The 21,672-nt window shown below is 41.4% G+C and overlaps 1 protein-coding gene across 1 annotated transcript in view; it reads left to right on the forward strand.

Annotated features, from left to right (window-relative positions):
* Positions 1-1,682: 1,682 nt before the first annotated feature.
* Positions 1,683-21,672, forward strand: part of CUL3 (cullin 3) — a 59,975-nt gene continuing 39,985 nt past the window's right edge. Inside the window, exon 1 of the mRNA XM_075099213.1 lies at positions 1,683-1,883. Coding sequence (XP_074955314.1) covers positions 1,818-1,883 — 66 coding nt within the window. The 5' untranslated portion in view covers positions 1,683-1,817. The remainder of the gene's footprint in view (positions 1,884-21,672) is intronic.

Here is a 21,672-nt window from a genome sequence, read left to right on the forward strand (position 1 = left end):
ACACCTTCTCTAGGCGTATATACTTAATTTCAATCAGGAGATTAAAAAAATATGTTGCGTATGAGCATGCATAGTTCCAATGGGAAGTAGTTGTAACAGACACAGAGACAAAACTGAGGAAATTACTCTTACAGGAGGTAAACTAGCTCAGAGGAGGTATGTTGCTTCTGTGCCCTGAGGGCATGTGCTGCATAGAGGCACCTGTAGGAAAACAGTAATGATAGAGGGAAGGGGGGCTGGATGCAAAACATACATCACAAGATGCCCTGGTATTCAGAGTCCAGTTTAAGAGTCACCTAAAAGAAATCCTCTTCCTGGCTCTGCCACATACTTCCTCTGGGGGATCTTGAGCAAGGCATGTTTCGACCCACATTTCAATTTCATCCACTAACTTTTCAGTTAGTCCCCTGGTGACTCGGCCCTAGATTTCTTCTGGCTGACCAGCCTAACTTTCAGAGGCACTACGCTGCTGCTAACTTACCGAATCTGACGTTTTCAAAACATTCCTCCCTTTTACAGCAACTGCCCTTTCCTAAATGACCTATATTTAGCTCTGGGCTCATATAAGCGTTGCCTCAGGTGGCACCCTCATTTCTCAGGCATGCACTGCGACAAAAACACACAACATCAACACATAAATCCGCCTTGCATCATGGCGCCCCGTGAGCCTCCGCCGAGGGGTACGCCCGCCGGTGACATGACTCAGAAGGGCAGAATTGACATCCGGGAGACTTCAAAGGGTGAGGAACGGCAAAAGGAACAAACTGCCTTTCCTTTTATAGCTGTGTGTACCAGCGTTAATACCACGTGGCCAAGGCACGGGGTAGGCGACGTCGGTCTGGGGACAGGCCTAGGGCCATGCCCAGTCCCCCACAGGCCGGCGGGGCTGCAGCAGCGCCCGAGCCACGCTCAGTGCTGCGGGGGCCTCTCACGCTGCCCTGCGCTGGGGCCCTAACGAAACACCTGCCGCAAGCCCAAGAAGCGGGACATCGGCGGGGCGGCGGACGCCGCCTACAAGCCCGCGAGTGAGGTGAAGCGAGGCGAGCCGTGCCCCGCCCCCGTACCGCCCCACCGCCCCTGAGGGGACGCACCGCCCACCCGCCTCGGCTCCGCCCCGCGGCGTCGCCGTGCGCCAATCAGCGGCACCCTGTCCTCCCGCGCGCCTTCCCCGCCCTCCCATCTCCGCCCGCCGCCGCGGTGACGGCTCGGAGCCCCCGCGCCCCGCCCCGCCCCGCCCCGCCCGCTGAGACGGGCCGACCGGCCATCTCGCGAGAGCAGCCGAAGCCTCGCAGTAGCGGCGCGGCCGCCCTGCCTGCCCTGCCCTCCCTCCCCTCGCCCCCCGCGGGCGGCGCCCCGCCCCGCGGCCCTCCCTCCCGCCGCCGCCGCCGCCCCCGCCCGCCGCCGCCGCCGGATCTGTCTCTCGCTGACTGCTGGCTGGGCGGTGGGGAGGGAAAGGAGAGGAAAGGGGGGGGCGCTCGGCCCTGCGCACTGAGCGATGTTTGTCCGCCATCGCGGCGGAGGAGGAGGGTGAAGGAAGCGCCGCTGCCGGAGCGAGGGGCCTGCGCCGCTGCCTCGCCCCTCGCCGCCGCCTGCTCCGCCGCTCGCCTCACCCACCACCTCCCCCCCCCCCCGCCTCGGCCCGGCCCGGCTCGGCCGGCCCTCCCGCCCTCCGCGCAGCTCCCGGGGGCCGCAGCCAGGAGTGAAGGTCGCCAGCGGCCTCCCCCGCCCGGTCCCCGGCCCCGCTCCCGGGGTCTGCCGCCCCGCCGCGCGTCCCCCGGCGCCCCTCCGGACGGGAGGCGCCGCCGCCGGACCCGAAGATGTCGAACCTGAGCAAGGGGACGGGCAGCCGGAAGGACACCAAGATGCGGATCCGAGCGTTCCCTGTGAGTACCGGGCCTAGGCCGGGCTGAGCGGCCGCGCCAGGCCCCGGCCTCCGACCGCTCGCAGGCCCCGCGGCCTCGCCGCCCTGTCAGCCGCGCCGTGTGCCCCGGGCCGCGGGGCGGGGAGCCGGGCCGGCTGCGGGCCTCGGGGGGGGCGGCGGTGCGAGCGGTGCGGGGCGAGCTGTCAGCCGGCCCCGGGCACCCCCGTGCGTGCTGGGCCGGGGGGGACTGACGGACGTGAGGGAGCAGCGCTACCTGCCGCACGGCGAGTGGGAGGTGGAGGAACTGGTCCCCGCGGTTATCGTCTCCCTCATCACTCAAGCAAATCAATTATGAAAATCCACGTACGGCACTGAGGGGGGTGGGGGGGTGGGTGTGTTGGTTTCTTTGTTTTCAAGGAAAAGGCCTCAAAGAAGGAGTCGAAGGTTTTGCACCTACATCAACAAAATTAGTTAACCCCGGAAGGGGGTGTGTGTGTGTATTTATTTATGTCTTCTGGAGAGTTTCCTCTTGGTGAGTTTATTTCACCCTCTGCTCCGTAAAGAGGCTGTAAGTTGTGTGATTATAAGATTTAGGTGGCATAATGCCAGCTATTCAGAAGATGTTGGTATAAACATGTAGGCATAGGGAACTTTCATGCATGCTCGGCAGAGCCGTGAGCGTGCCATCCCTTTGAGTTAGAGGGGAATGAGCCAGATTATTAATTTATACTGCCATAAAGCTTGCTGTGTTTTGACAGTTGGTTCAATTAAAGCTTACAACAGAATAACAACTACAGTACTATTAATGGTGTTGAGGAACGAGAGAAATAGAAAAGCTTCAGTCTGCCAGAGTATTGCCAGGAAGTTGTATGTGTTCATCGGTGTATATGTTAAAAAGAAGATGCCTAGTTGAGTCACTGGGTTTTAAGGTTTAGCGTTAACTTTTTGACGCTATGTCTGGTCCCAGTAGGCCGTAGTGTAGAAATAATGCACCTTGCCCTTACGGGGAAACTGGACATACCTGTTTATCTAATTTCACTGGCAAGGAATATATCAATAGATATTCTTCATCAAAACTCTTGCTGATGAAATTAGAGAATTCTTTATATTCTCAGCAGCTAGCTTAATTGTAGCAATCTGATTTATACTGTTTTACTCTTTCCTCTACTTTTAATCATTGACAGTTGCATTTGATGGTAAAAGTCAAAAGGAAAAAATGGGCTATGAAATTATGAATTTTAGCTGATGAAAGGTTTTTGATCTCCAAATTGCATTTATTTCTTTAAAAGCCTTTTTCAAGTACGTCAATTTTGTTAGGATGTGTTGGATTACAGGAATAAAGACGACTCACTGCAATGTGGCCAGGGCTTTACTAACAAGTAGTAGGAAAACATGTAAAAAATAAAGCACCACAAAACCAATATGTATATGTTATAATAAACCACACCAAAAATATAATAGTCTCTTAATTTGATAAACAGATTCATGTATTCCATCTGTGAGTATGTAGATACGGGTCAGCCAACAAAGACAGACTTATCAATGGGATAAACTTTTGTTTGTTTTTTACTCTTTTCACCACTTTTGTAAATGGGCATATGAAATTAATGAGACTGCTCATATGGAGCCCTTCTCTTCCATAAAGTTAAACGTTGTCATCAGGTTTCTTCTGAAACTGTTTTTGCTAGCATTGTCTTTCTTCACAGTTGCTTAATGTCTAGATTAAAAGTTTAAAAGAAAAATTACCTTCCCCCTAAAATAATTCAGTCAGTAAATAGGCATCAAGGCCTACACATCTTATGTATTTAGTGATATCTGTTGACAGCATTTTTTCAGGTGTTCCCTTCAGTAGATTTTCTTTTCTAAGATATTTTGTTGACAATCCTGTTGACGAAGTGTTTTTAGAAAAGAAACATGTACTTGGTTGAGAGGGTTGGAGGGGTTTCTCTTTCATAATTACTGAAGGGAGTAGCCGTAGTTCATGTAGAAATCTTAAGGCAAATTTTGTGGAGGCCTAAGTGGTTGTATAGCTTTGGTCCTGTGAATGTTGCCGGTGACTGCAGTGGGATTATTCTTGTCAATGAGGTTGCATTTGTGTGTGGGACAGACCCTATATTTAGAAAGTGTACTATTTGTACTACAGCTACTGATCTTCACTCTTTTATCTCGAATTTGGTGGTTCTGCTCTTCAGTTCTGAATTAGGAGTGCTTCCAGAGGTGACTTTGTAGGCTGCTTTGGTCTGCCTTCTTACTGATCATCTTTCCTCAGCAGGTCTACCTGTTTTAGATCAGTTCTTCTTGCACGGAGGTAGCCGTTTACTATTATGTTAAACTAGAAGTAGCCAAATTGGACACTTAAGGTTCCTGGAACATAACAATGTTATGGTAACTTCCTCCATGTAGGTTGTCTCTCTTCAACACTTTGTTTTTCATAATATTTTTTGTATTTCTATTATTGTTATATTTTATAGTAGCTAAAGGAGAAATAATAATTTGCAAAATATTACTACTCCAAAGTTTTTTACCTTACTAGAAATTAAGTAGAAATGGACCAAAGCATTTGAAACCTACCAGCGTTGTACCTAGAGATCTTAATGTTTTGGAGTTGGTTTTAGTCTAGATTCCTGCTTTATTATTTCTTGTAACTGGTGACAGATTTTCTGTCATCCCAAGTGTTTGTTAATATTTGCTACCTCCTGGTATGTGCTCTGATGTGCTTTTTCTTACCTCAAGGGCAATGACTTTGAGATTAATAGAAATTTTTTAATGAAAGTTTACAGTAAACTTAGTAGGGCAAACTGATGAGGTTAAGCTTGTGCAGTTAAGTAACCTTATGTACCACTGTAGAAGAATTCCATTGTGCTACTTTCAGTAAGTGCTTGTGGTACTTCTGACACCTTCATAATATATAGCTGTTCTATATCTGTATAAGGTCTATCCAGATAGCATTCAGAGTAGTGTTAAAGAGAGATGGAATAGTGTAAGGGGGCTTTTCAGTAAGTGTAGGTTCTTTTTTCTTAAGCAATCTTTAAACTTTCTTGTTTCAAATTCATACACCCTACAACAAATAGGAATATGTTGTGGTTGGACACTAAAATAACAAAATAATTTCTGAAAAGTTGAGTAATTGTCAGTGATGTAAGTTGGATATAGCTAGTACTTTTTAATTGTTTGGAGGAGTGCAGTAGTATTTTTGCTGAATACACAGTATGTGCATGATGTGAAAATGCAGGTTTGATACTCCCACAAAACATGAATTAATTGCACCTGTTTTGGAGATGTGTTGGGGTTATTTTCTTCCCTCCCTGGTTTAGCTTAAAGTACTCTCAGGGTCTTCAGATTGGCTCTTGTTGCTTCACTCTCAGTGAGCCCATTACTGCTTGCTAAAGGCACACTTTAAAAGCTCTCAAACAAGCTTGCAGCAAATCTAATTTTAAGAGTATTTAGTTGATCTGTGAAAAGGGGTGTCGAAGAATGCTAGATTTGTGCTTAAAAGTTTTGGAGAGATGTGATGTCTATAATGGAGATCTAGCATGTATAAATTATGGCTCCTGCAAGTGTATTTGAGCTGTTTTGCTGTGACTGTTTAGCCAGTGGAAAATAATAGCCTTAAATGTGTTTTGATGGAAAAGCTCTACAGAGTAAAAAAATGCACCTTTCTTACAGAAATATACAGGATGTGAGAATTTTCAGAATTAATTTTGAAAACTTACACAAGTACCGTTAAGCTGTGTTGAATGAACTTTTTTGCAAGAACTCATCCTTCTCTCAATGCATTATGTCAGTTGTCACCATAAAATTGGTTGGACAGATCTTTCTGAAAACCAGCATGATCTGATGTAGGTTATTGGTTTTGATTTTCAGAGTTGGGTTTGTTTGGGGTTATTTTTGAATGCTTTTAATCATTTTCATTTCCTGCAGAGCTATCTTGCCTTTCTAGAACAAGGCTACAAAATAGTGTTTTGCAAGTTCTCAGAACTATTCCTGTGGATCAGTATTATATGGTTACATTATGAATTATGGAAAGCAATTTAGAGAGATCCTACACATGCACTTATGACAGAATGGGTCTTTTAAGTGTGTGTGTGTGTATATATATGTGTGTGTATATATATATATATATATATAAAAAAGCTTCACTGATTAATTTTATTTGGAATGTGTGCCTAAGAAAAATCCCATTTCATCCAGTCTCGTGCAAAAAGGCAGACAGCCTTGTTTCTTTCAGCCTGTTTATCAATTGGTGTCACTTGTTACTTCTTCCTCAAAGTAAGTTCTGTAAACGTAGAAGTAAATGGTTTCAACTCTTCCATGAGAAAGTATTAAGGCTCATATTTTCATTGCCACTGCTCCTTTCCTCTCAGATCTAACAGCCGCTTGATTTAGGCTTTGTGTAGGCAGAATGCTTTTTTTTTTTTTCTTCTCAGGGAGGGCTGACTGCTTCTGTGGTTTGTTTTGAATCTGGGGGAATTGATACAAGTTGAGATAAGGTTTGTGAAATTCATGCTTCAACCTATAATGCATAGATCTATCAATTCAAGAAATTATGTAAATATTGTCTTGAGCATCTTACAGCAGATAGACCATAGAAAACACATTTAACTGTGGTAAAATTTTTAAGTGTTCAGATTACGTAAGCAGTATGTGTATTTCTGCTCTGGCTTGTAACGCTTAGAGCATGCGTGCTGTATTGGTGAGTGAATGGAGAGGCATGGAAGATAGTTTATTGCAGGCTTTTTCAGCTCTGATTAAAATAATGTAAACCCACTGAGTGCTGCAAGACCACCTAGTTAATTTAATGTTTTACATGGCTGGGTTTGTGAATCTTGATTGCTTTATATTCTTAAACATATTTATAAGAGTGTGTATGTTGGCTATTAACCCATACAGTGTAGGTTTAAAACCTAGAAATAGACCAAAAAACTAAACCACTGTTATCTTATTCAAAGAAAAAGGTGTTGTTTTGGTGTAAATTACAGGAAAAAACAGAAATCTTGTTGTTTTCTGGACAGTTAATCTTATGATGGCCTTCCAGTTTTCACAGGCTTTTTTTAGTTTTGTTTTGTTGATGAAATGCTAAGAGCAGACTGGAAGCCCTGATGTTACATTTAGAATTTTTAAGAGGTGATAACACTAATTCTGGGGTAGACTTGGAATAGCTGTAGGTGGTGTTTTGGTTGTTTTTTTTAACACACTGTACATATTATCTTTTAGTTGTGGTTTAACCTAATCTCATTAGAATTCCTGAGGTCTGTAGATGTTTAGGGTTTAGTTGCAAATTTTCCTGTTTTTCCTTGTTTGTTGGGTCTTAAGCAATCATCATTCCAATTGGTCTGAGTTTTGAGTAAGTGCCTCTGTATGGCACTGTATTTGCCAGTATTTGAAATTTGCTTGGTTTTTGTGCAAGACTATAAAATAACACCACTAGCATCCTGTTAAGATTTTTATATTGGCTTATTCACTCTGAGTTTTTTTCAAGCGGCTTGGTAGGTTTCCCCACCCCCTCGTTCTTGTGTTCTTTCAAAATGTTTCTTTTTTAATCTCTTCTGGGCAGGTGTACAGGGCAAAAGTGGCAGCATTTCTCAGAATTTCAAATATGTATTCTGAAGTCTTTGGCTTTGATCTGTAGGACAGATAGTCTTGGTGCAGGTGCTTTTAATTTTACATCACCACAACTGATCTGCAGCGTCTGATAATCTCTCTGTATGTGGTGAAAGTATTTCGAGATAGACTGGGACAGATTTTCTTAAGATAGTTTGATTGAGTCCATTCATAAAATGCACAGTGATTCTGTTACAGTCCAGAATAGGTTTTTGACCTTGTGCATGTGATCACTGGCTGTTATCTGTGGTTTCTGGTAGCTATACATGTGGAAAAACAACTCTTGAAGAATTGATCTTGTATTTCTCATTCTGAGCCAGTTTTTGTGGAAACAAGGAGTACGAAATACTATAGTAGAGAACTATAGCATGGCCCAGCATACTTTTTATCATATAATTGTTATTTTTCTGCTGGCTTTTGTGAACTATTCAGAATTTTTAAATCGGTAAGAGTTCTTTTGTGAAGGTGCAAGTACTGGTATATCAGCAGAAGTAAATACTCTTAGATGACTTTACAAAACAACTTCCATATTGACATTTTAACAGATGCATTTTAGGGAAGGAAAAAAGTGCATTTAATACCAGAGTACAGCAAGGAGGACAAAACTGTAATAGACATTTACATTTGGATGGTCCTTGCTGTGGAGCTGCCTAGATTCTTTAATTAGTTGTGCATAAAATTAGTGTTTGAAGGCTGAAATTGTCTTGCTTGTAGTTTATATAAGGTGTAATAGTATGCAAAATGTAAGCAGATAACTTTTTTTTGTGGGCATGAGGTGCATTTGTGGAAATGTTAATTTTTTAATACTAATGAGAATAAACAGAAATGAAGACAATAACAATTTAAATTATAAGTGAATTATATAAAATTGAACTAGCTTATCTCATCAAAAATTCATAACATTCATTCCTTATACTACGTGTAGTTTGAGTACAGGCTCTGTGTGTCTGTTTCTTATGTTTTGTATATGAAGAATCTTTATTGTGAAATAAGCTTTTTTTACTTTCACAGTACTTTTGTTTTTAAAATGTTGGTACCATCTGAGTGGACCTATTTTTTTGATATTACATATATGGATATAATTTCCATTTGTAGCTTTGGGTTTATTTTTCTGTTGCACTCATTTCAGTGTTAGTATTGCTTTTCCAGGCACTGCTGATTTGTGCATCCGATCATGGTATATGCACTATATCATGCAAAAATCCCCCAGAGAAAGGTTATTGTCAGCATGCAGTAGTATTGATTATTTGTAAGTGTGTAAGTGATTTATTAAGTGTATCTTCCTTCCCCTCCCTGAAGTAAGCTGAGAAAAAAAAATTATCCTCTGTTGGCCTTTGTCTATCATAAAATTTTATCTTTTTTTTACTATAGTAAACTATACTATAGTAAATAGCTAGAGTAGCAGTTTAGTTACTATAACAGTTCTCAAACTGTTATGTTGTTGTCATCAAGCCCCAAAAGCCTCTAAAGGCCCTTCTGCCTACCCCCCACCCCCCCAATCTCGCCTGTATCCTGCATTGTGTTCCTTGTTTTGAAATGGCTTTAGGAGATGTGTCTACAATCTGTATAAATTGGTGTGAGTTTCACAGACTTCCTCTTTAAATAGTGTTGATTTTTGAACAAGTGTAAAATACTAAACTATTTACAGGTTAATTGAAAAAAAAAAAAAAAAAAACAAAACAAACCAACCCAGAAATAATTCTTGCAGGATTTGCACTGAAGTTGAGTGGGCAAGGAATGGGCCATTTGTGATTCAGGGAAGCTTTCTGAATCCAGGTCATCAAGGTTGGGAAGTTACTGAGCTAATGGATTTTATCACTTGGAGAGGTGATACGCCTGAGGAGACTCAGTGCCTTCCGCAGAAGGTATGGATGTGCAGAACAGCATAGCTCTTTACCCTGGCAGTTCTTAACTGGGATTGAGGCATGCAGCATCTCCATTATGTTTTATGTTTTAAAGTAATTATAATGTTAATATTATACAAGTCATCAATATAAAAGATTTGCCAAAAAACCCATGAATTTGCCGCTTCTTAAAATAATGCTATTTATTTCTCCTTTGTAGTGTTGTGATGATGGTCTTAAAACTAATAGAAGATCACATACTGAATCAAAGTTTTAAACCATTTTGACTTAGGTTAAAAAAATGAAAGATTTCTGTTGGTTTAGAGTTAGGAGTGATACAAGTTGCAGGCTGGGGTATAATAGAGCTGCTTCTGTGGACAGTGATCCGTCATCCATTATGGCAATTTCAAGACAACCTACTGCATGTTACCTGGAATGCTGCTGTCCCACACCAGGGTTTTAAAAGGAGATGAAGAGAGGGACCTAAATCCCATGGAAATTTGAGAGTTCCAGCAATTTTTGTTCTTTTCTAGTAAATCTTGTTAAGTTATAGGTGAACAAACTTTCCTTTCTGGTCTTAAGTCATGAGTAAATTGAAAGTAATTCCAGCAGAAGAGGAATGAGCCACCTTCCTTCTACTACAGCATAAGAGCCTGCACATGGCCAGCTATCTCAAGTAAGCTGCAAAAGGAAATTTGCAGCTGAACTTACTTTGTGTTACTTCGCTTATAGTCACATAGTCCTCGGATTGAAAAGCATGTCCTTGGCTGTTCTAAGATTTTATTGTGGTGGAATGCTAAATGACTTGTATGAAATTTTTAGGATCTGGCCCTTGTTTGTAAATGGGGAAAGACATGCCCAGTAGTTTATGAAACTTGGTACCACTGTTTTCACTGTCTGTCATTTCACCTTTGACAAGAGCCTGTTTGACAGCTACAGACACACAGCTGAGCTCTTGAAGTACAGAACTACCTGTCTTTCCCTGCACCTTCTAGACCTCCAGGATCCTGCTGACAGACGAGAAGGATGATTCACTCCCAGAAATTCAGCTCTTCTTCATTCCATTTCTGCTGTTTTAATTAGGTTCAAATATTTTCTTTGAAACCAACTTTGTTTAGGATAGAAACCTTAAAGCTATTGTATTTCTTTCAAGAACATATTTCCTGCTGTTACACAAGCCTTTCATAATTTTTTTTTTCATAACTTTAATTTGAGGAAACTTGGGTTAGGATTGCTACTTCTGAAGTGAGTCAAAAGGACTCTGAACTTCTCATTAGTCTTCAAAATATTGATATTAATTTTTATTCTTTTGGGCAGGAGAGAGGAAGTAGGCATATTTTTGGTGTCAAAGCTTTGTGTTTATTCCTCTACTTCATTCAGAGTGGACTTCTTTTTTTAATTAAGCAATCCTGACCTGATATACTCCTTTTCCCCATGGGTGTTATTTGCACCTTAAGTAATCAATACAACTACTGAAATAAGCCAAAAACTTACTTTGTGTCTGAAAATGCTTTCTTTACCTTGCAAAGTTAAACATGAAAGATCAGACTTCTTGAAGTGTAAACTTAAATCTAGACTTTAGCTCAGTTTCCAAATTAGCAAGAAAAGTTTCGGAAGTATAGACAGTTCTTCCTTACTGTTGTTAGGTTGAAGTCGTCTTATGAAATGAGTAGTTTCATTACAGGTGTTTTATAATCCTCCTCCATTTTCAGGCACTATAGTAATGAGCACTGTGGAAATGTCATTGAATGTTTTTAAAAGAACCTTGGTTAATAATACAGGCAATGTTGCTATTTTGGCTTTATAAGCACTTCCATTCTATAGCAGTGACAACTATCTCTTGAACTAGAATTTCCTATATTTAGCCTCGTACCAATTCAGTTCTTCTAGAAACTTGAACAAAACCAGTTAATTGTTATCTTTTAAGAACACCTTCTTTTAAAACAAGTTTCATAACCTGATGGCAGGTAGGCAGAAGTTTGCGCTGTGGCAGAGGGATTTACTCATTTACAGATAATGCCTTTCAGTATTTGAAAAGGAATTTATATTTGTCTCCAAATGCTGGGGAAAAGAGAAAGGTATCTTAAAAACTTGGATTTCTCTATTTTTAATTAAGTACTTTTCTGCTGTCCTCCTTGAGCAAAGCATGTAATTCTAGGATAAAGTTCCTGGTGTCATTAGTAGCATCTTTGAAAGTTAATGTTGAAAAGAAGTTAATTTGGTCTGTTTTCTTTGTTTTTCTCCAGTATCCAACGGTGCTGGAGGACAACATCCTTCAGTCCTTGCTGACTAAAGCTTATCTGTATTTCGAGGGGTTTGGGTCTTGGTGGAAAATAAATAGACAGATGGGTGTGTAAGAGGCAGGGTTAAGCTTTGTGTAAGTGATCTTAGATACCGTATTTACTGACTTTGATTTTCCTATGTTGTTACTTACTGAAGTAGTTTTTATACGTCAGTAAAGACGTATAAAAAGACATAAAGACTGGTCTGCGTGAATCCATATATACCAATAAATGAATGAAAAATGAGGCTGATGAGTTATTAATTTTTCATTGCCCCACTCAGACGAGGAATATTCTGCTTTTATCTGTATTAATGAGAGTTCTATTGTAATCTGTATTAATGATGTGACTGTTTGAAGGTGCATTTTGTAAGTTGAGCATCATAAATTGCAAATTGAACCCATAAATTGATTTTTAGATACTAACATAGTTTGTGGGATCCCCGTAACAGACCTGCAAGAGGGAAAGATAGGTAAGTCTTAGAATCATTGGATGTCCTGAGGGACCCACAAGAACCATGGAGTTGATCTCCTGTCCCTGCACAGGACAACCCCAACATTCACACCATGTGTCTGAGGGTGTTGTCCAAATGCTTCTTGAATATTGCCAGTGACTACCTCCCTGGGGTGCCTGTTCCAATGCTCCACCACCCTCTGCATGAAGAACCTTCTCCTAATATTCAACCTAAACCTCCCCTGGCACATCTTCCTGCCATTCCCTCGGGTCCTGCATGGGTCGCCAGAGAGAAGAGATCAGTGCCTGCCCCTCCTCCACCCCTTGTGAGGAAGCTGCAGATTGCAGTGAGGTCTCCCCTCAGTCTCCTCTTCTCCAGGCTGAACAAACCAGGTGACTTTAGCCACTCCTAGAACGGCTTCCCCTCTAAACCCTTCACCAACTTCATGGCCCCCTCTAGTAGCTTTGTATCCCTAATGTACTGTGGCACCCAAAACCGCATGCAGTACTCAAGGTGAGGCCGTACCAGTGCAGAGTGGAGCAGGACAATCACCTCCCTTGACCAGCTGCAATGCAGGGCTTGATGCATCCCAAGACATGGTTGGCCCTCTTGGCTGCCATGGCACGGTGTTGGCTCAAGTCCAACTTGCTGTTGACCAGAACCCCCAGATCCCCCTCTGCAGGGCTGCTCTCCAGCCTCTCATTCCCCAGTCTGTATGTACATCAAGGGTTGCTGTGCCCCGGGTGCAAAATCTGGCAGTTGCCCTTGATAAACTTCATATGGTTGGTGATTGCCCAGCTCTCTGATTTGTCTAGATCTCTTTACAGGGTCTCTCTGCCCTTGAGAGTGTCAACAGCTCCTCCCAATTTTGTCATCAGCAAACTTAATTAGTGTTCCTTCAAGTCCTGCATCCCAGTAATTTCTGAAGACATTAAAGGGTACTGGCCCTAAGATGGATCCCTGTGGAGCCCCACTAGTGATTGGCCACCAGCCCAGTGTAACCCCATTTACTATGACCCTTTGAGTCCGATGTGTCAGCCAGTTGCTCACCCATAGCATTATGTGTTTATCCAGCTCTATGCTGGACATTTTGTCCAGCAGGATACTGTGAGAGACAGTATCAAAAGCTTTACTGACATCCAAAAAGCTTACATTGACTGGCTTCCCTTGGTCAACTAGGTGGGTAACGTTGTCATAGAAAGGAATTAAGTTTGTTAAACAGGACTTTTCCCTCGTGAACCTGTGCTGGCTGGGATCAATGACTGTGTTGTCTTTCGGGTGTTTTTCAGTAGCTTCCAGAATAATTTCTCCATAATTTTGCCAGGCACAGAAGTGAGACCGGTGGGCCTGTAGTTACTGGGGTTGTCTGTGTTGCCCTTCTGGAAGATTGGGACAACATTTGGCAGCTTCCAGTCAGCTGGGACCTCTCCAGATTCCCAAGAGCATTGAAAAATCATCAAGAGGTCTCACTATGACATCAGCCAGCTCTTTACCCTTGGATGAATTTCATCAAGTCCTATTATAAGGATCTAGCTGGAGCAGCAAGCCCTGCACAAGTTTGGGGTTGACTGGGAGTTTATCATTCCCACAGCCATGGTTCTCTAGCCCAGGGATCTGGGGGTCCCTGAGCCCATCATGTTGAAGACTGAGGTGGAGAAAGCAGTAGACATCTTTGCTTTGTATATGTCCCTGTTTGTGATGTGACCATGCTCATCAAGTAACAGGCCAGCGGTATTTCCAGTCTGCCTTTTGCCATTAACATATTTGTAAAAGCCCTTTTTATTGTTCTCTCCTAGTACTGGCCAGCTTCAACTCCAGTTGAGCTTTGGTCACATGAATTTCCTCCCTGCAGTGGCAAGCAGCATCCTTGTAGTCCTCCCATGTCACCTGACCTTGCTTCCACTGGCCATATACTTTCTTTTTTTTCTGCACTATTTCTAGAATAAGATCCCTGCTCAGCCAAGCCAGCCTTCTGCCTTGTCTACTTGACTTCCCACATTTCAGAATTGCCTGCTGCTGTGCTCTTAGGAGGTGGTACTTAAAAAGCAACCAGCACTGATGGACCCCAGCACCTTCTAAAGTTTTTCCCTAGCGGACCTGACTAACTAGTTTCCTGAGCAACCTGAAGTCTCTTCTCCTCATATCCAGAGTTGAGGTCTTGCTGGTGGTTTTCCTCCTGTAAAGAGGAAGTCTTGTCCATGGGCTTAAACGTGTTGTGCATGAATCTGTATCTCTAATAGAAAAATTGAAAGAATTGGCAAATCAGAGAGCCTCAATGGTATTAAAGCATAGTGAATATGCATGGACCTTGTTTTGAATGAAATAGGTGCTATTACATACTACGCTTCTGCTATTTACTGCTGACTAAATATGTTGTCTTTTACAGTTGGGATATGTGGTGAAACTCTTTTATGAGACTGTTGACCTTAGTCTTTATGTGTATGTTGCATTCTTATAGTTGCTCATTAGTAGCTGCAAACACTTAGTATGAGTTAGTGTTGGGAAAGTGTGTGAAGGTCTGTAAATGAAAATACGTCTATGTCAGAATCAGCATTATGTAATTTTGTGTTTCAGTTTAATTGTCTGCCTCTCCAGATTGTCTCTATTTTTGCATTTTTTTAAAGAAATGAAAAAAAGTTTTAGGTTATCTTTTGCTTTGTGTTTATTCAGTAACTGGTGGCTGCTCAGATTTACATAGTTCATAGTCACACTTCAGATGGAACAGGTGTTTGGGAGTTGTTGTTTTTCTCATTTTTGCCCTTTCCTCCAGGATATTTTGTTCCACAGATTTACAAGACTGAAGTTTAGGAGGGGCATTTGGGAAAAATGAAGAAATTGTATTAAATAAAAGTTGAAATCTAGAATAGCTGAGGTTTATTGGCAGTTCAGGATTTGCCTCGTTCTTCTGAATCAGTTCCTAAAATATGAACGAGAAATAAGTCTCTGATCCTTTTTAAAATTTGTTCAGTCTCCTAAACATGGCAAAACTGTTCCTGCAGTATGACATTTTCTGTTAGATACTTATTCTAAACTTTTCCTATAGAGTGTTAAATTGCTGTTGTGTGGTGAAGCTCCTGTCGGGTCTACCTATAATGCAGACAAATGTTACCTTTTGAGAGGATCAAATATTTTTTCCTGGGCTTTGGTTTACTAGAAAAGGAAGTTCTTGGAAGATGTTGCAGTTCACTGTAAAACTTGTCAAAAGCAAGCAACCAAAACCCTTCCTCTTCAAGCCCCAACCCCAAAGCAGCACTTATTTTGTGACGAGACCATCAGTGCTCTGAGACAGTACCGTGGAGGTAGACCAAATCTGTCAATCACTACACGGGAGGTATGACCCCTCGTTTTAAGGAACAATCACTTTTTAATCTACTTACCCCTTCTGCTCCATGCTGGCAGAATAGCTTTTCATTGCTGCAGAACCCATTTGAGCAAAATGGAGAAGGAAAGGATTTTGCCTAAAATCGTGCAGCTCTTGGGTGTTTTGACTGACAAAGAAGATTCCCTTTTTTGACTTAATTGTGCGTTCTGCTTGCTTCTGCTGAGTAAAGCCTGACAGAGCTGGGAAGGAGAGGTGGATATTGCCATTTCTGCATTTCTTCTACAGATTGAGTATTGCCGTGCAGCCCTGCCTATTCTACAGAGGCTCAAGCCTTTTTTGGGGTCAGACTAGAGTTGATTTTTCTCTTGGCCTTTATGGGATTACTCAGCACTAGTTACTCAGCTCATCTTCTGAGCCTGGAATGGAGCAATGTGCAGGCCATAAATATTCCTTACAGGAGGAATATGGAGAAGTTTAGTGTAGAGGTTGCCCACTCAAACAAGGGAAAGGCTTGAATGTCAAGGGGTGAGTGAAGAACAAAAATGGTGTCAGTATTTAATGTTGTAAATGATAACTGGCAGATGCTGTAAGTAAACTATAGGCATAGATTACCACCACCATCGCCACCACACACACCCTCTGAGGGAGTATAATAGTGTAGTAGGCATTTCCTGACACTCCTAGGAGATCTGGATAATACTGGATTGTAATCTCCAATTGTTGTTATAGGTCACCTAGGAGCAAAAGCCCAGTTATTAGGACCAGTTTTGGTAGCACAGTGCTATGACTTCCCTGTGACTCTCTCAGCAGATGGCCAAAGTGGAGTAGCAGCCCATATGCAGGAGAACAGCAGTAGGTCGTGGTGGCCCTTACTTTCTTTATGCTCCTCCTCTTAGCTTCTAGTGATGTGTTTTGGTGTGTAACAGTCAACCTATTCAGATAACACTATTGAGGAATTTTGTGCCTGGTGTTTTTGGTTTGGTTGTTCAGAGATCAGTTGTTTTTATTTGCGTGTGTGTTAGAGTTGTTCACTTTTTGGCATACTGATGTTTCTTAGGCAATGAGGTGTGGCCAATATATACTCATCCAGATATGCTCATCACTACGTAGTGCTGAAAACTTTAGCATTCAGAGAAGTGTGAATACTGAGCTCTCCATTTTTCATTAACAGGAGTACATTTTATCTGCTCTGTAGTTGAAGAATATGTAGTTCCATATCTTAATATGCCATTTTTCAGATATATTCTTGGAACAAACACTAGGCAATATATCTCTGTCACAGTAAATTCTTGTCTTTTAAATTAACAATATTGGAAGGGTTTATAAAAATTCAAGTAGTGATTAGGTTCTGAGGCAGGAAATGTGCTGCTCTTGCCCTTTTCTGGATAACCTCAGCCAAGCTTCATCCAGAATGAAGGATCTAGGCTAAGGATGTTGAGTTATTTTGTAACAGACTATTTAATACCATCTTAACGAATGCCGTATCTTGTAATGGAAGTGAAGACGGTTAGTTTTGACAGCTTCCCTTGCCTCTTGGACTGTGGGTCAGGACTGTGGTAGTTTTACATGGCAGCAGTCAGCCCCTGTTCATTTTGCCTGCTGAGGGATAGGAAATGGGGAGTGAGAACAGGCTGCAATTACTGGGTGCAAATGTTTACTCCCAGAGCTGCTAACTAACTTTAATTATCAGTATCCACTTACTTCCTTCAAGGTAGAGGGGTAAACATTTGATTTCTGTAATTAGAATCGGTTCTCACTGCAGTTCTCTGGGGCATTAGACCTAAAGGATGTCATGGAAAGGAATGAGGCAAGTGATGGTTGCGGTTTTTGAAAATTTTGAGAAACATTGCTCTGCGGTAATCATTTTGAAATTGATCTGTTTCACCTGTGAGTGTGTAGAATTGTGATAAACACTGCAGCTAGTCTGTAGAAAAAATGAGTAGGGTTTGTGACTTCTTTAAAGTAAGAATGTCCTGCAAGTGTGTTCAGTCTGTTAAAACTTCTGAGAATTAACAGTGGCCTGTTCAGTCTGAGATCTTTGTGAGACCTTTAGAGAACTTGTCTAGAAAGTTCTTTTGCAAGAAGGATGAGAAGCTGTGTCTGGTCACTAGTCCTGTAAGTACTAGTTCATGTGCCTTCTCTTTCTGCTGGTTAGTAAACCTGTGGGTATTCCTACCAAGATTGTGTAAGACTCTCAGCACTTCCTCACTTCTTTCTTAACCACCTCTTGTTTAAGAAGACTAAGTAGCTACTTCCAGTAAAAGCAAGCTGCTGTAATCCATCAAGAATTCAGCATATTTTTTAATAGTTTACTCCTGTAACTGCCTTTTCTTAAAATTCACAGCACTTCAAGCATTGTTATATAAGTAAGAGGAGCAAGTTCTGCAGGGTTTAGGGCAAAATGACCAGCTGACAAAAGTATGAAATGAAGTTGCATTCAAAGGAAACAGTGTAGTAAAAGCTAAATTGTATAGAATGGAAATTAAACTCCAAAGCATTTATTTCTATGCAAAGTAAACTGGATTTCTGGCAGTAGATCTTTTTGATGCTCTGCACAGATCTGGGAGTTTTAGTGTTGTTCTTTGTCTGTAGTTGTTATAAGGTAAGGAACAAATGCCTTGTTCTACTGGTGGCAAGCATTTTGTTGCACACCTTTTTTTTATCCTGCAGTGCATTTCAGTTGGAAGACTGGTACTGGCAGTTTTAATACGTCACGCTTACGCAGGGAGCCCTGGTTTTCTGGCTTCCTCGGTGTACAGCTGTAATGCATATCATCAAATCACAGAATGGTTGATGTTGGAAGACACCTCTGGAGGTCATTTTGTCCAACCTTGCTGCTCAAACAGGGTTGCCTGGAGCCAGTTGCTCAGGACTGTATCCAGACAGCTTTTGAGTATCTCCAAGGATGGAGACTTCACAACCTCTCTGAGCAACTTGTGCCAGTGCTTGGTAAATCTCACAGTAAAAGGTTTTCCTGGTGTTCAGAGGGAATCTTCTGTGTTTTGGTTTGTGCCTGTTGCTACTGGTCCCATCACTGGGCACCACTGAAGAGAGCCTGGCTCCCTCTTCTGTACACCCTCCCTTTCGGTACTTATAGGCATTGATTAGTTCTCCCCAAGGCTTCTCTAAGCTTGACAGACCTGACTCAGCCTTTCCTCATACGAGAGGTGCTTCAGTCAGTTATTTTAGTGGCCCTTCACTGGACTCTCTCCAGTATGTCCAGGTCTCTCTTGTACTGGGGAGCTCAGAGCTGGACACAGTACTCCACACGTCTCACCAGTGCCGAGTATAGCCATCTACCCACTGGCAACACTCCTCCAAATGCAGCCCAGGATGCTATTAACCTTCTTTGCCTCAAGGGCCCTTTGGCTTGTCATCAACTTGGTGTCCACCAAGAGCCCTGGGTTCTTTGCCAAGCTGCTTTCCAGCCAGTTGGCCCCAGCATGTATTAATGCATGGGTTTGTTCCTCTCCAGGGACAGGATGTTCCATTTCACTTTGAACTACATGACTAGAAGGGCGATGATAATATGTTGTATGAAGTTTTAAGTTAATACCAAAACTACTGGAGTTTAGCTGTTTGATTTAAGGAATGCTGATAAAGTTATTCAAAAGAGGTGGTGGGGTCAGTAGTGTTAGTTTCTAGGAGGGAGACACTGAGAAGTATATTCAGGACTGTTACTAGCTCTACCTGCTGGTGTCATGCTCTTCGGGTGCTAATGTCTGACAGGGATTGGTTTTTTCGGTCTTGGAGATCTTAATAGGATAGGCAAACGTTAAAGAAAGGGCTTGCATGTATCTGTTCCTGCACTGTGGCAGTACTGTTGAATAAAGGACATTTTGAGTCCTTTGAAGACCTATTTTTTTGGTGAAATGGTTGTACTTTTATGTACACTGATATTTTAGTCTTAACTTCCTCAAGATGTACTTCTGCTGCACTTAGAGTTCAGATGTTTGTGTTCAAGTTGCATCTTTGAATCATTAGCATTTGGGCAGCGGTTTGTGGAAGTTTTCCAACTAGCGGCTTCTCATAAACAGCTATCTCCTGCCAATAACAGACTTGATCTCTGTCCCATTCCCCAAGAAAGGTAATGTTCAGATAAACTGGAGTACATTAACACATTTCCTCTCTTTGGACACTGGTTTCTTACTATCTTGGTGAATCTGGATGTAAACACTACAGAAATTACTGGGATTTTGCTTCTGAAAACTTTTCTGAATCTGGGTGGTATGTGGTTTTTTGAGTGTTGGTTTTGTGTTTTTTTTTTTTAAGCACCAGCATAATTTAGTTTCTGCTTAAATCTGCAAGAATAGAAGGCTCAAGCAATGCAACTGTATTACAACTGTGGAGTTCACTTTTAAAATATAACCATTAGAAGAAATCTGGGAATGAGCATGGAAAAACATTAGGGCTCTGATCCTGTATATTTGTATTTGTGGAAGTAGATAGCTTATGGGCTTTGATAGGGATCCTAGAGAGTTGCATAAATCTTCACTGTTGGGTCAGACTAGGGGATTAGCATCACAGTTCTCTAACAGTGTTTTTAGAGATGCTTTTGTACAGAATTCTGAAAGATGCCAAAATGTTCTAGTAGCATCATAAACTTATTTATTACTTAGTTGTTTGTTTTTTCTAAAATCTGCATACAAGCCTGTCTTAAGGAAGGGGGGTAAAAAGAGATGAATCTGTGAGTTAAATAATCCAAGGGTAGATTTAGTTATTGCAATTGTTACATAACTTTGAGGATAATGATGCAGGAAGACCTCTTCTATTCAAAAGCTAAACAACTTTTCAGCAGTGGAGAGGAAATAATAAATTTTTGCTGAAGCTTTACAGCAGTGACTTATTATCCAATAGAGTAGAGCTATTTAAAGTATTAGGAGTCTTTTTGTTAGAAAACACTGCTGCAAACAAGCTAGCTATGCTAGATCTTTTTTGGAAGACAATGCTCTTCTAACTTGATATCCCAAAACTTTAGCAAACCTGTTCCCATAAAACCTCACAGATATTGATCTAAATAAGTCAGTAGCAGAATAGGAAGCTGCACTGAGAAGCAAGAGTCCTTCATGCTTAATCTTAAAAGGTAATCAGATAAGTTTATAATACTGTTTCAGATATTTCTGTATATTTATCCCATGGAGATCTGTACTCCTTAAAATTACCTTTTATGGATCTTTCTTCTGCTTCCAGAGCAGCTCATCGCGTGTCAATTGTTAAGCGGCGGAAAGCCCTGTGTTCATGTTTGTACTCAGTGAGTTTGGAGCAAATAATGTTACAATCATTCCTTCACTGACTTTTAGAGCATTCGGATTGAAAGTAGAAGAATTAAACCTAAGAGCAAACTGTTTTTCTTGAACAGATCCAAATGATTAGATGTACTGTTTATCGGTAACATACAGAAATGTTTACAGGCTGACCAACCCAGAAACAGCAATGCTGTAATACCTCTTCAAGTTAGTGGCTGGTGATTTGGCTGTATTATACAGATCATACTTGTTTTTAAGAAGTGAGCAATTAAATTGCAGTTGAGATAAAAAGGTTGTCATGGTGGCTGGGAGATTTTTGATTAGCCAGGGGAGAAAATGGCATTGGGAAGTGTTGATTTGAGTCTATACTTTGTTTGAAAACAAAACATCTTTTTTCTTTTTTTTTTTTTTTTGAAAGGAAAACTGAAAAGCTTTTACTTAGATTGGTGTCTGCAGTTCTAAATGGTTGCCTTCATTATCAGTACTTGTAAAATTGTTTCTTCAGGAATGCTTTAGAAAACAATTTCCCTGAAGAGGCACCAATGTAGAGAATGCAAATTTAAAAGAAAATAACTGACCTTTCAATGTTATACATAGAAGAATAAGCAAAAAGCAGGGGTGGATGACATTCCACCAGTTCTGTTTCTTTGAGGTTTTGGTTTTGGTAAACAGGCAGCTAAGAATTTTTGAATATGTTTGTGGTTTTCTTTGCTTTTAGATATACAGTGACATATCTCTTAAGTTTTGGGTACATACAGATTAGTAGGCTAGTGGATCTGGTATCAGGTGAGTAGAAAAGTAGTGATAGGATTATTTTTATCATTAAAATCTTTGTGTTTAACCAAAACTCCAAAAGACGAGGAGAATGGAAGAGTATGTGTCTTGTTTTGATTTCGTTCAGCAGCCCATAGTAGAGGACAAAAGTTGATTTGCTCTTACATTGAGACTATTTCTTGTAAGAGTTTCTCCCTCTGAATTTTTCTTTATTGCTGTAGTTCTTATCTGGTGTATTTACTGAAGTATATGCTGTCTGAATAACAGATCAAGCAGATGCATATTCTG

This window comes from Phalacrocorax aristotelis, chromosome 7 (genome assembly GCF_949628215.1).
Source record: "Phalacrocorax aristotelis chromosome 7, bGulAri2.1, whole genome shotgun sequence".
Taxonomy (NCBI): domain Eukaryota; kingdom Metazoa; phylum Chordata; class Aves; order Suliformes; family Phalacrocoracidae; genus Phalacrocorax; species Phalacrocorax aristotelis.